The sequence below is a fragment of the Anomaloglossus baeobatrachus genome, chromosome 5, assembly GCF_048569485.1.
Source record: "Anomaloglossus baeobatrachus isolate aAnoBae1 chromosome 5, aAnoBae1.hap1, whole genome shotgun sequence".
Lineage (NCBI taxonomy): Eukaryota > Metazoa > Chordata > Amphibia > Anura > Aromobatidae > Anomaloglossus > Anomaloglossus baeobatrachus.
In genome coordinates, this window is record NC_134357.1 from 56,662,581 (window position 1) to 56,676,884 (window position 14,304).

Consider the following 14,304-nt stretch of genomic DNA (forward strand, 5'->3'; position numbering starts at 1 on the left):
TTCGCGCCAAAAGATGGCAGAACTTCGAAATTTTCGGCCGGACGCCGTTGGCGGGGACTACAAGGCGCACTTCTACTGGTAAGTAGATCGGTTCAATCCTGTTCGTGATGCCAAGTTGTCGCGGGCGGCGGGGCGCGTGCTCGCTACGCACGGGTCCGGGGCTTCTGCTGGGCTGCTCGGTGGCTCAAGCAGTGGGCCGGATCTGGGGACTCAAGCAGCGCTCCTCGCCCGTGAGTGAAAAGGGGTGGTTTTTGTTTGTTTTAGGCTTTGTGCGCACTAGAAATGTGAATTTTCTCAAGAAAATTTCTTGAGAAACTTCTGGGAGTGGAAGATTTCTGTACGTCCGGAAAAAATCCGCACCAAATCCGCGGTAAATCCGCATGCGGATTTGCCGTGGATTAGCCGCGAATTAGCCGCGATTTTCCCGCACGTTGTTCCCTTCGGATTTTGCAGGCTGTACTGCAGAAATCCGCAGGTACCTGCGGAAAAGAATTGACATGCTCATTTTCTCAAGAAATTTTCTCAAGAAAATCTTCTCAAGGAAATTTCTTGAGAAAAATCCGCAGCGTGCGCACAGCTAGTTTTTTTTCACATAGGATTTGCTGGGAAATGTCTGCACAAAGATTGCAGACATTTCTCAAGAAATTTCCCCAGCAAATCCGCGGGTAAAACGGCCTAGTGCGCACATAGCCTTAGGGGAAGTTATTAGTTCGTGATGCCACCCACGGGGCGTGGTGATAGTGGGCACCACCGCTGCTTGGTGACGGGGATCCCGGGAGCGATGGCAGTGAGCAGCTGGGATGTTGACTCCTCCTCCGTGGGTAGGGGTTGGTGATCCCGGGCCCCGGTGGTGATACGGGGAGGCTGGATAACTGGTGTGCAGGGTTGCAGGGGCAGCACGGCGCGGTGCCGGATGGCACTGTTGTACTCACTCAGATACAAATGCACAAAAGTCTTCGGTAAACCAAACGGCTGGATGGACGGGTCCCGCAGACGGCTGCTGCGTCTGTGTTCTCCCCGGACAGGTGGTGGTGGCTGTCTTTCCCTGCACCCTGAAACTGGTTTGACTATGATGGTTTCCCAACGGTAGTCCACTCCCTGGTGTATATGCCCTAGGGAGCTCTCGTTGCCCGCAGGCGCTGGCCTTTTGGATCTCTAGCCCTTGGCGGTGGCTCTATATCCTGACAGGATTTGGTAGTTAGGGAACCCCGGGGGTTCCGGTCACACTCGGATTTGACCTTTGCCGGCAGCTTCTAGCCTCGTCGGGGTCCGATGGCCCTGCCCTTTTGTGCTGATGCAGGTTCTGCTTCCCGGTTCGGTACCGGCGGGTCGCCGCTCGTCTCCAGTCCTTCGGTTTCACTGACCTGCACCTACTCCTGCAGACGGCCACCACCATCTGTCGACCTTGCTCTCCATGCCCGGGCTCCTTTCCAGGCACCGGCAGCTTCACTTCTCCTCTACTGCTCTCCACTTCACTCCTGCCCACCCCGGGCTCCTCACTTCACTCCTCTCTCACTAACTCCCAACACTAACCGACTCTAACTGACTGCCTTTTCCCGCCTCCAGGACTGTGAACTCCTCGGTGGGTGGGGCCAACCGCCTGGCTCCACCCCACCTGGTGTGGACATCAGCCCCTGGAGGGGGCAACAAGGATTTTAAGTTTGACGGTTGTATCTGTCTAGGGGAGGGGGTGTGGGCGATGTTATGCCTGTGACTACCTGGCTAATCCAGGGCGTCACACGACATCGCTCAAGCGATGTCGTTGGGGTCACGAAATTTGTGACGCACATCCGGCCGCGTTAGCGATGTCGTTGCGTGTGACACCTATGAGCGATTTTGAATCGGCGCAAAAATGTTCAAAATCGCTAATCGGTGACATGCCCCCCTATTCTCGATTATAGCTGCTGCTGCAGCTAGCGATGTAGTTCGTCGTTCCTGCGGCAGCACACATCGCTATGTGTGACACCGCAGGAACGATGAACCTCACCTTACCTGCGCCCACCGGCAATGAGGAAGGAAGGTGGTGGGCGGGGTGTTACGGCCGCTCATCTCCGCCCACCACCTGCTTCTATTGGGCGGCCGCTTAGTGACGTCGCTGTGACGCCGAACGAACCGCCCCCTTAGAAAGGAGGCGGTTTGCCGGTCACAGCGACGTCGCTAGGCATGTAAGTAGTGTGACGGGTCCGCGCGATGTTCTGCGCCACGGGCAGAGATTTGCCCGTGTCGCACAACCGATGGGGACGAGTACACACGCTAGCGATATCGGTCACGATATCGCTGCGTGTAAAGCGGCCTTTACTGAGCTGTTTGCTGTTATTTTGATAAAATCATTGTTTTCTCTGCTGCGATCTAGCAGTTATAAAGAGCTCATGGATATGCTGGACTACCTGCCAGCACGTCAAGTAGTCCCATAATGATAATCTACTGCTGATTAAACTGAGATTTTTTAAAATCTACACTAAGTAGCCCAGTAAGAGACACATCACTGGAATCAGGGTCTCTTTACCTTCATCATGCTGCTTTCAGATTAGTTGGCTAAAACCTGGTGACAGAGTCCCATTAAAATACTACTCTATTGTTTTTTGGTTTTATTTCAGCACTGGAATGTTATTTTATGTATAAGTCCACTGCCCCCTGTCTTACTCCCCTTCAGGCATCTTCATCCTTTTTTGGCACCCCTCTGTTTCCCATGACACCATCTTGTGACCATAACTGCTGACTGGCCAGAAGTCAGAAGTTACACTACAAGCTTTCAGTGCATCTCTACGAGAGCCAGAACAAGGCTCTCATAGACTTGCACTGAGTTGTGACCTCCAGCTCCATGAAACACTGGAGCAGGTCACATATCACAGGATACTGACTGGAGCAACAGTAGAAAAAGTTGAAGATGGAGGCAGGTGAGTATAAGACGGGGCAGTGGACATAGATTTAAAGCAACACTCTAGCGGGGACATTAGAAAAACACCACTGGAGTCGTCCTTTATCATTGAAGTCTATGATGTACTGGTTGGAACGGGTAGTCATCCGTTGATTAATCTATTTGTTAATCATTGCGTATGTCTGGAACAATAGACAGAGACATCTCTTTTGTTACAAATGGAACAAAAACAGATTCAAAATGGAAAACAAAGATAGATACACAGAAGGATAGATACGATACTTAGATACCATAGATACATAGATAGATACCGTGGATAGATAATGGATAGATAGATACCGTAGATAGATACCGTAGATAGATAGATACCATAGATAGATAGATAGATAGATACCATAGATCAGACCTGGGCAAGGGGCGGCCCGCGGGCCACATCCGGCCCGCCTACTCTCTGTAACCGGCACGCCTGGTTCAGGGCGTCCTTGCTGGCCGGTCACTGATGAGGGCAATCTGACCTGTTGTCCGGAGCTCCAGGCTCCGGGAGGCGTGTGGTCAGATTGCCCTCATCAGATGCTGCGTACCAAACAGGGAACAGAGGACAGATCCTGCAGCGCCGCACAGTCAGTGCAGGCAGCGGAACGCAAGAATCTCTCCTCTGTTCCCTGTCCGGCACCTTTCTCTGTGACACACGCGCGCCCTGATATAGTCAGTACGGCGCGCGTGTGTCATTTGAAAAGTTCCCGCCTGGCAGGAGAAGGAGCGGAGGGGGCCGTATGGAGAGAAGCAGCGGCGGAGACTCCTAAGAAAACAGCATCGGCGCAGCCTGGCCATGTGAAGGAGAAGCCGCTCAGCGGGGGCACGTGTGGAGGAGCCTGAGGAGGGGACAATAAGAAGAGAGGTGAGTGGTTACTAGTAACCTGCGGGGACAATGGGGGGCGGGCGGGGGAGGGGGTTAACTTTTAGTTTTATAAGGGTGTAGTGGTGTAGTATAATACAGGTGTATATAGGGGTGTAGTATAATACTACACCCCTATATACACCTGTATTATACTGCACCACTACACCCCTATATACACCTGTATTATACTACACCACTATATACACCTGTATTATACTACACCACTACACCCCTATATACACCTGTATTATACTACACCCCTATATACACTTGTATTATACTATACCCCTATATACACCTGTATTATACTACACCCCTATATACACCTGTATTATACTACACCCCTATATACACCTGTATTATACTACACCCCTATATACACCTGTATTATACTACACCCCTATATACACCTGTATTATACTACTCCCCTATATACACCTGTATTATACTACACCTCTATATACACCTGTATAATACTACACCCCTATATACACCTGTATTATACTACACCCCTATATACACCTGTATTATACTACACCCCTATATACACCTGTATTATACTACACCCCTATATACACCTGTATAATACAGGTGTATATAGGGGTGTAGTGTAATAAAGGTGTATATAGGGGTGTAGTATAATACAGGTGTATATAGGGGTGTAGTGGTGTAGTATAATACAGGTGTGTATATAGGAGTGTAATATAATACAGGTGTATATAGGGGTGTAGTGGTGTAGTTTATCACAGGTGTAGTATAATACAAGTGTAGTATCTAGGGGTGTAGTGATGTAGGTTATTACAGGTGTAGTATATAGTGATGTAGTATATTACAGGTGTATATAGGGGTGTAGTGATGTAGTATATAGTGGTATAGTATATAGAGGTGTCGTTTGTTACAGGTGTAGTGTATAGGGATGTATATTACAGGTGTATGTGCTGGGTGTAGTGATGTAGTATATGGGGATTGTGTGTGTATGTATGTATGTATACATTGTGTGTATGTGTATATATATTATATACACACACAGTATATATGTGTGTTTGTGTGTGCGTGTGTGTGTGTGTGTATATATATATAATATATATATATATATATTTATATATATATATATATATATATATATATATATGTATATGTAGAACTGAGTTAGTTATATTAGTCCGGCCCTCTAAAACCATCCAAACTTCTCATGCGGCCCCATGGGAAAATTAATTGCCCACCCCTGCCATAGATAGATAGATACCGAAGATAGATGGATATAGATACCATAGATAGATACCGTAGATAGATAGATACCGTAGATACATAGATGATAGATACCGTAGATAGATAGATATAGATACCGTAGATAGATAGATACCGTAGATACATAGATAGATAGATACCGTAGATAGTGTGGCGCCCCAACATCTGGTTGCCACAACAGTGTTGCCCCTCCAAAGGGTTAATGCTGAGCCTGGGCGTGATTGGGGAAGTCTAATGGCCAGTAAGTACCAACATTCAACACCGTTTCTCCATCAGGCCAGCAGAGGGAACTCTAATCCTGGAGTTCCAGGGAGCACTTCCTTAAGCTCTGACCTGAGGGAGGAGTTAGGTAGTCTGTGAGGGAAGTTCAAGGAGAGAGGAGCTGAGTAGTACGGTCTTGTGAGCTGGGGCCTGGAGCTAGGTTAGCTCGACCCAGGAAAGCAGGAGCCGTAGCGAGGCACGTAGAGAAGACTCTAGAGGAGGACGGGTCAGAACCTGTTCGCCTCAGAAGAGCATGCAAAAAAACATCAGACGTCGGAGTCTGAGGTTGCCAGGGTGTAACCCCCCCCCCTCCCGGTAGCCGAATCCGAAGGACAGGAGGGCTGCAGGTCTCCTGGCCCCCAAAAAAGAACCCGAAGGTCCAGCTGCATTACAGGGGCCCGGTGTGGACTCCAGCAGTGAAGCACCAGAGAGGGCCTGCGCAGCCTACCATATGGGGAAGGGACGTACCACAAGTCCCAGCAGCAAGAGGGCCACTGCTAAACCAAGCTTGCAGGGTCCTGTAGAAGCAATGGAAGAACAGGGAGAAGGCCTCAATACTCGGCTGGCCAAGGAGATCACCCCAGGTACTTCCAGGCCGACCGGATCACCCTTACCACCTGTGACGGTCTCCCAGGACTAAACTGTTGCCAAGTAAAAGAAAAGAAGGTAAAGAGACTGTTGTTTGTGTCGGTTCTTTACACTACCTGATTGGCCCTGCACCGCCCCCACCATTGCATAGACTTTTATAAGCACCAACGGTTGCCCCGGGGTACCGCTCCACCTGTGGGGAGCAGAACCATCCCAGCTGCTAATCCATCAGCCCCGGAGGCCCCATCCAGCAGCGGCGGTTCCATAGCCGCAATCCACAGGTGGCGTCACAAATCTCTATTTAAACTTTATTGAGAACATCACTGCCACAGCCGCCATATTAGTTGACCCCGCCAGGGTCACGGAGTCGGGCCCTGCCACCGCTGACTACCCCCGGACTAGTGTCCCAGAGCCCTGGGGTGGGCGAGTCAATAGATATATACATAGATAGATAGATAGATACCATAGAAAGATAGATACCGCAGATACATAGATACCGTAGATAGATAGATACTGTAGACAATGATATTTTGGTGTTCTTTGGTTTCTTATCTCACAGTATTATTGTTTTTGGCAGGTGAAAGCAAGTATTGGGCAGCAGATGGAAATGATAATGGAGATATTGAGATCTCCTCCTATGTTCTCCTTGCATTACTCTCACATGAAGCGTCAGATAGAGATGTCGAGGAGGCTTATTCTATAGTCAACTGGATTTTCAAAGGGCAGAGTCCATACGGCGGCTTCCGATCTACTCAGGTTGAACTTTTACAATAATATGCCACCCTCACAATACAATATCTTATCATATTCACTGTCTCTTTTTATAGATTTAGGTTGAATTATACAGGTCTCCTGTCTTACAGGATACGGCAGTGGCGGTTCAAGCATTGACAAAATACGCAAAGATAACTTACAAAGATGATCCGGATGTAACGGTGACTGTCAAGTCGCTGTCTGGTTTTCATAGACAGTTTCATGTGGACTCGAAGAACAGCCTGCTTCTCCAAAGTGAGACATTACCGGATATACCAGGAGAGTATACACTGACAGCTACCGGGACAGGCTGCGCATATATACAGGTAAAGGAAGGGCATTGGATTAGGGTATGTTCCCACTGGAGATGTATGCAACTTAGAGGATTTCACCCTTAGTAATGCAGGGGTACAATATGTGACTAAAGGCCGCTTTACACGCTGCGATATCGGTACCGATATCGCTAGCGTGGGTACCCGCCCCCATGTGTTGTGTGACACGGGCAAATCGCTGCCCGTAACGCACAACATCGCCCAGACCCGTCACACGTACTTACCTGCCCGGCGACGTCGCTGTGACCGGCGAACCGCCTCCTTTCTAAGGGGGGGGGCGGTTCGTTCAGCGTCACAGCAACGTCACAGCTGCGTCACTGAACCGCCGCCCAATAGAAGCGGAGGGGCGGAGATGAGCGGGACGTAACATCCCGCCCACCTCCTTCCTTACGCATAGCGGCCGGGAGGCAGGTAAGGTGAGGTTCCTCGTTCCTGCGGTGTCACACGGAGCAATGTGTGCTGCCGCAGGAACGAGGAACAACTTCGTTACTGCTGCAGTAACGATATTTGAGAAGGGACCCCCATGTCACCGATGAGTGATTTTGCACGTTTTTGCTATGATGTAAAATCGCTCATCGGTGTCACACGCCACATCGCTAATGCGGCCGGATGTGCGTCATAAATTCCGTGACCCCAACGACTTCGCATTAGCGATATCGTAGCGTGTAAAGCCCCCTTAAGGCTGAGTTCACATGTCCAGTAATCATCCATTAGAATTGATCCTGCAGTGATCCATTGGCAAAAAAGTTCTACCAATACAACTTTCTTGTCCCTTTTGAATAAATTTATTATTGCAGGATGCATCTTTTTAACATTGAATTCTATGGAAAACTAATCCGTTAATGGATTGCTATTTATCTTCGATTTCAAACTGATCCACTAAGAAAAAACTGATCCTTTACAAATTATAGAAAAATGGATGGCTATATAGCAATTAGATAATGGATCCGTTTACCATAGACTCCAATGTTAAAAAACAGAAGCTTTTACTAGGCGACTGCACTTATTTACTCTAAAGTCTGAATGGCCTTAAGGCTACTTTACACACTGCGATATCGGTCCCGATATCGCTAGTGTGGGTACCCGCCCCCATCTGTTGCGCGACACGGGCATATCGCTGCCCGTGCCGCACAACATCGCCCAGAGCCGTCACACATACTTACCTGTCCGGCGACGTCGCTGTGACCGGCGAACCGCCTCCTTTCTAAGGGGGCGGTCCGTGCGGCGTCACAGCGACGTCACTGAAACGTCACTGAACCGCCGCCCAATCGCAGCGGAGGGGCGGAGATGAGCGGGACGTAACATCCCGCCCACCTCCTTCCTTCCGCATAGCGGCCGGAGGCAGGTAGGGAGAGCTTCCTCGCTCCTGCGGCGTCACACGCAGCGATGTGTGATGCCGCAGGAACGACGAACAACCTCGTTACTGCTGAAGTAACGATAATTGGGAATGGACCCCCGTGTCGCCGATTAGCGATTTTGCACTGTTTTGCAACGATGCAAAATCGCTAATCGATGTCACACGCAACGGCATCGCTAATGCGGCCGGATGTGCGTCACGAATTCCGTGACCCCAACGACTCCGCATTAGCGATGTCGTAGCGTGTAAAGCCCGCTTTAGGCCAGAGTCCATTTTCCTCTATCCGGGTACTGAACGGGGACCCACAAGCAGGCTGCCCGCAGGCAACAGTCTCTTATCTGCCAACAGCAGTATGTTCCGCACGCTTGCCAATTTCCAGCAGGGAAGCATGTCCGGACCAATGCGTCGGGGTCCACAAGTTCCTTCCACCTCCTCCCCTGTCTGCGGATGCTAGTACAGGGTAAACAACACTGTCCCAAAGCACCAAGGTAGAAAAAGTTCCATGGGAAAAAGTTCTTTGAGAAATTAGAGCAAAGTCTTTGGAACAATGAGGAAATGTCCTTGGGCCAAGGGCAAAATCCATTGGCAAGGGGCAGTGTCCACAGGGCAGGGGAATATGGGTTCGGCACCCACCTAGCAATTCGGCATTCCAGCAGTTGGGAGTGCAACAAAAATAGGGAGGGGAGTAAGAAAAATCCCTAGCTTCTGAATACTCAGGGCAGCACTTCACGCTCTTTTCCTCACCCCCTGGTGAACCTGCCAGGGGCGGGATCCACTGCACATGTGGCGTTTCTTAAGCCCCAGCTTCGGAGTACACTGGATAGCATTCTGCTCTCTTTTTCTTTGGTTCCGCCCAGGATGGGCATTGCCCACACTTGGCTCCCAGCCATGTCTTATTGTCGCGGGCGGAGGAGGGGACGCTGTGCTCTCCCACTGCTCGGGTCCGGCTGCTGCTGCTACTACTACTGCTCGGTGGTGGCTCGAGCGGTGGGCCGGATCCCGGGGACTCGAGCGGCGTTCCTCGCCCGTGAGTGAAAAGGGGATGGTTGTGGGGATTTGGGTTATTGTTCGTGACGCCACCCACGGTTGTGGTGATATTGGTGACACCACCGCTGCTCTGGACGGGGATCCCGGGAGCGGTGACAAGGAGCAGCTTAGTTGTTAGTTCTCCCCTCCGTGGGTAGGGGGTTGGTTGTCCCAGGGCCCGGTTATGGGGTAGGTAGGGATGACAGGCGGGTTGCGGGGCCTGGTGAGGTGCAGGGTCGCGGGGGCAGCGCTGTGCCACACGGCACGGTGGTACTCACTCAGCCAATGATGAGGACACAGTTCTCGGTAAAACACACGGCTGGATGGACGGGTCCCACAGACGGCTGCGGTGTTGTTTCTCCCGGCAGGTTGATGGTGACTGCCTTTCCCTGCACCTATGTAATGTTTGGTTCCGATGGGTTCCCACCGGTAACCCGCTCCCCGACTTGGATATGAGCCGGAGGAGCCCCTTTTGCCCGCAGGCGCTGGCCCTGGGAAACGGTTGCCTGGGCGGTGGCGGTGCTTCCCTCTCACGGTTGGACTGTTGCCTTCTGTCGGGACTTAGTTGCTGGGAAACCCAGGAGGTTCCCTTCGCTAACGGATTTGGAAAATTCACGGCGACTCCTAGCCTTGCCGGGGTCTACAATCCCCTGCCAGATGGTGCTGACTTCTCTTCGTGTACCGGTCCGGTACCGCCGGGCCACCGCCCGTCCATGGTCCTTTCGGTAAACTCCGATAGGCCACTCCTGCAGACGGTCACCACCGTCTGCCAACCTTGCTGCTCCGTCCGGGCCACACACCCGGACCAACTTCAGACTGCTCGACTACTACTTCGCTTCCTTCCACTTTCACCTCTACAACCTAACTGCCTGTTTTTCCCGCCTCCAGGACTGGGAACTCCTCGGCGGGCGGGGATCAACCGCCTGGCCCCACCCCGTGGTGTGAACATCAGCCCCTGGAGGAAGGCAACAAGGGTTAGGGCTACTTTACACACTGCGATATTGGTCCCGATATCGCTAGTGTGGGTACCCGCCCCCATCTGTTGCGCGACACGGGCAAATCGCTGCCCGTGCCGCACAACAGCCGTCACACATACTTACCTGTCCGGCGACGTCGCTGTGACGGGCGAACCGCCTCCTTTCTAAGGGGGCGGTCCGTGCGGCGTCACAGCGACGTCACTGAAGCGTCACTGAACCGCCGCCCAATAGCAGCGGAGGGGCGGAGATGAGCGGGACGTAACATCCCGCCCACCTCCTTCCTTCCTCATAGCGGCCGGGAGGCAGGTAAGGGGAGCTTCCTCGTTCCTGCGGCGTTACACGCAGCGATGTGTGCTGCCGCAGGAACGAGGAACAACTTTGTTACTGCTGCAGTAACGATTTTTAAAAATGGACCCCCATGTCGCCGATTAGCGATTTTGCATGTTTTTCAACGATGCAAAATTGCTTATCGGTGTCACACGCAACGGCATCGCTAATGCGGCCGGATGTGCGTCACAAAATCCGTGACCCCAACGACTCCGCATTAGCGATGTCGCAGCGTGTAAAGCCCCCTTTACTGTCTGACTTCGGTGTGCCTGACCGGGACTGTGGGGTGTGTTCTGTTGTTCTCTGTGGCCCCTGGCTTGTCCAGGGCGCCACATTATCACTTTTGTTTCCACGTTCCGTAATTTGTTCTTCTCAGGCGTCTTCCTCGCAGCCTGTCTTGACAGATTGTTTGAGGAATGACCCTGCTCACAGCACCACTTGTAGAGGCGAGCAAATGCCGGGATTACAGATCTCCCGCTGTATTTCACCAGACTGAACCTGTGTTTGTGATCTACCCCAGAAGGGGGTGTGACACTTATTTCTGTCTTCAGGGAAGTGTCCATATCCCCACAGCTGGTCACCATCATAGATGTGGCAGGGCAACACATCGCACAGAGTCTCTTTGCAAAACAACATGGAATGGTTTATTTGCTCTTCAACCTTTTCAACAGACATGGCTATTTCTATCCCATTTTTTTGCCGCTATTCTGTGGGGCACTTCTTCTAACTAGCCCGCTGCCTTGGAATTAGCTTTCCAGATGCCAAGCCTACGGCTCTGCTTCCGCATGCTCTTCTCTCCGTGGCTACCCATGTCCACTCACCACCTCGGACAGCTTCAGCCCCTCGACTTCTCTAGTCCCAAGGAACTGTCTCTCTTGGGCATGTTTGTCTAATCCCTGTACTCTTAAAGCCCATCCCGAGGTGAGCCTTAGGGGTACTTTGCACACTGCGACATCGCTAGCCGATGCTAGCGATGCCGAGTGCGATAGTACTCGTCCCCGTCGCACATGCGATATCTTGTGATAGCTGCCGTAGTGAACATTATCGCTACGGCAGCTTCACACACACTTACCTGCACCGCGACGTCACTCTGGCCGGCGACCTCCTTCCTAAGGGGGCGGGTCGTGGGGCGTCACAGTGACGTCACACGGCAGGCGGCCAATAGAAGTGGAGGGGCGGAGATGAACGGACGTAAACATCCCGCCCCCCTCCTTCCTTCCACATAGCCGGTGGAGGCAGATAAGGAGATGTTCCTCGCTCCTGCGGCTTCACACACAGCGATGTGTGCTGCCGCAGGAAGGAGGAACAACATCGTAACAGCGGTCAATCCGATATTATGGAAATGACCGACGCTACACAGATCGCCGATTTACAACGCTTTTGCGATCGTTTATCGGCGCATCTAGGCTTCACACGTTGTGACGTTGTTACCGGCGCCGGATGTGCGTCACTGTCGATTTGACCCCGACGATATCGCAGGTGCGATGTCGCAACGTGTAAAGTACCCCTTAGGCTCCGGACACTTGGCGGATACCTCCAAAATCCCCGTTGCTCTAATTCCTATCTAGCTAACAATCCTATACTCTACATTACACAGTTAATACGTTAATCACACATAATGGGTTATACTTTACATTACTATAAAATACACATTACAATAAAATGCATTCTTCAATAAAAACACTTCAAACTCTCAGCCGCTAGACTCTCTAGCCGCTCAGCAACACTTAGACATTTTATAAAACACAACTATTATGATGCACATACTATAAAATACATTGGATATATTTATTTAATTATCGTAGGAGTGGGGTAATCTAGCCACCTCCTACATAAGCACTGCAGGTCAGTTTACACAGCATAAAAGAGAAGCACAGTGGGCATTAGATTTCTTTTAATCCGATCCTCCATGTACTTGTACTGTACAATGTACAATGCAGTGTTTTAAATGCAACAAAAATGAGTCCAGAACGCTAGTAACACTGATCGTGGGAATGAAGCCTAAGGCCCTGTGCGCACTAGAAAAAAGGATTTTTCTCAAGAAATTTCTTGAGAGTCTGACAGATTAGCGCACTTGCATTAAAAAAATGCACCAATAATGCATGCGTTTTTACCGAGTTTTTGATGCGTTTTTTTTCGCAGGGCGGTCCCTGCGTTTTTTTTTACCATTTTCTATGGCAAAAATCGCAGGTACCTGTAGAAAAGAAGTGACATGTGTCGCCGGCGGCGGGGCGCTGCGCTCGCCAATGCTCGGGTCCGGCGCTGCTGCTGCTGCTCGGTAGCTCGAGCGGTGAGCCGGATCCGGGGACTCGAGCGGCGCTCCTCGCCCGTGAGTGAAAAGGGGTAGTTTGTTTGGGGATTTAGTCCGTGACGCCACCCACGGGTTGTGGTGAAGATGGGCACCACCGCTGCTGGTAACGGGGATCCCGGGAGCGATGGCAGGGAGCAGCTGGGATGTTGTTTTCCCCCTCCGTGGGTAGGGGTTGGTGGTCCCGGGGCCCGGTGGTGTGACGGGGAGGCAGGGTTGGTGAGGTGCAGGGTCGCAGGGACAGCGTGGCGCAGTGCCGGATGGCACTGGTGTACTCACTCAGCAACAGATGCACAAAGTCTCCGGTAAACCAAACGGCTGGATGGACGGGTCCCGCAGCCGGCTGCTGTGTCTCTCCCCGGACAGGTGATGGCGGCTGTCTTTCCCTGCACCTGTGTAGTGTTTTGGCTCCGATGGCTTCCCAACGGTAGCCCGCTCCCCGGCGTATATGACTCGCCCACCCCAGGGCTATGGGACACCCGGTGCCGGGCTGGACTAATCCGGTGGTAGTCAGTGGTGGCTGGGCCCGGCTCCGTGGCCCTGGTGGGTGTCAGTAGAATATGTGGCTTGCTTGTTAATGGTTGTGTTCGTGACGCCACCTGTGGTATGCGGCTAATAAGCCGCCGCTGCTGTGTGAGGCCTCCGGGATGATATTATGGCAGCTATGATGGTACTGCTCCCCACAGGTGGAGCAATGCCCGGGGCACAGTTGGTGCTTGTGAAAGTCTATGGTGCTGTGTGACTAACACGGTGCAGGGCCGACAGGCGAGGAAAGAACCAGGCACAAACAACAGTCTCTTTACCTTTTCCTCTTTTACTCTGGGAACAGTCCAGTCCTGGGAGACCGTTACAGGTGGTGATGGGGATCCGGTCGGCCTGGAAGTACTTGGGGTGATCTTTCTGGCCAGCTGAGTATGAGGCCTACTCCTGTACCTTTCTTGGTGATGATAGGACCCTGCTTCTCTGAATCCAGCAATGGCCCTCTTCGCTGCTGGGACCAATAGCACGTCCCTTCCCTCTGTAGGTGGCTGCGCAGGCCCACTCCCTGGTGCTTCTCCGCTGGGGTCCACACCGGGCCCTGATGCTGCAGCTGTACCTTGGATGTGTCTGGGCCAGGGGCTTGCAGCTCCCCTGCCCTTCGGATTCGGCTACCAGGGACGGATTTTATACCCTGGCAACCACAGACTCCGATGTCCGAGTCTCTCTGCTGCCTCTCAGCTACTCCTGCTTCTCTGGGCCAAACTGCTCCAGCTCTAGGCCCCAGATTCACAGGACAGCTCACTCTGTGTCTGTTCACTTCTGCTGCTCCCTACAGACTACCTCACTCCTCCCCCAGGTCAGGCTTAAGGAA

General features: G+C 51.9%; 1 protein-coding gene across 1 annotated transcript in view; it reads left to right on the forward strand.

Moving 5' to 3' along the window:
• LOC142312623 (alpha-2-macroglobulin-like protein 1) overlaps positions 1-14,304 on the forward strand; it is a 174,685-nt gene that overhangs the window by 133,845 nt on the left and 26,536 nt on the right. The window contains exons 29-30 of the mRNA XM_075351618.1: positions 6,451-6,629; positions 6,737-6,952. Coding sequence (XP_075207733.1) covers positions 6,451-6,629; positions 6,737-6,952 — 395 coding nt within the window. The remainder of the gene's footprint in view (positions 1-6,450; positions 6,630-6,736; positions 6,953-14,304) is intronic.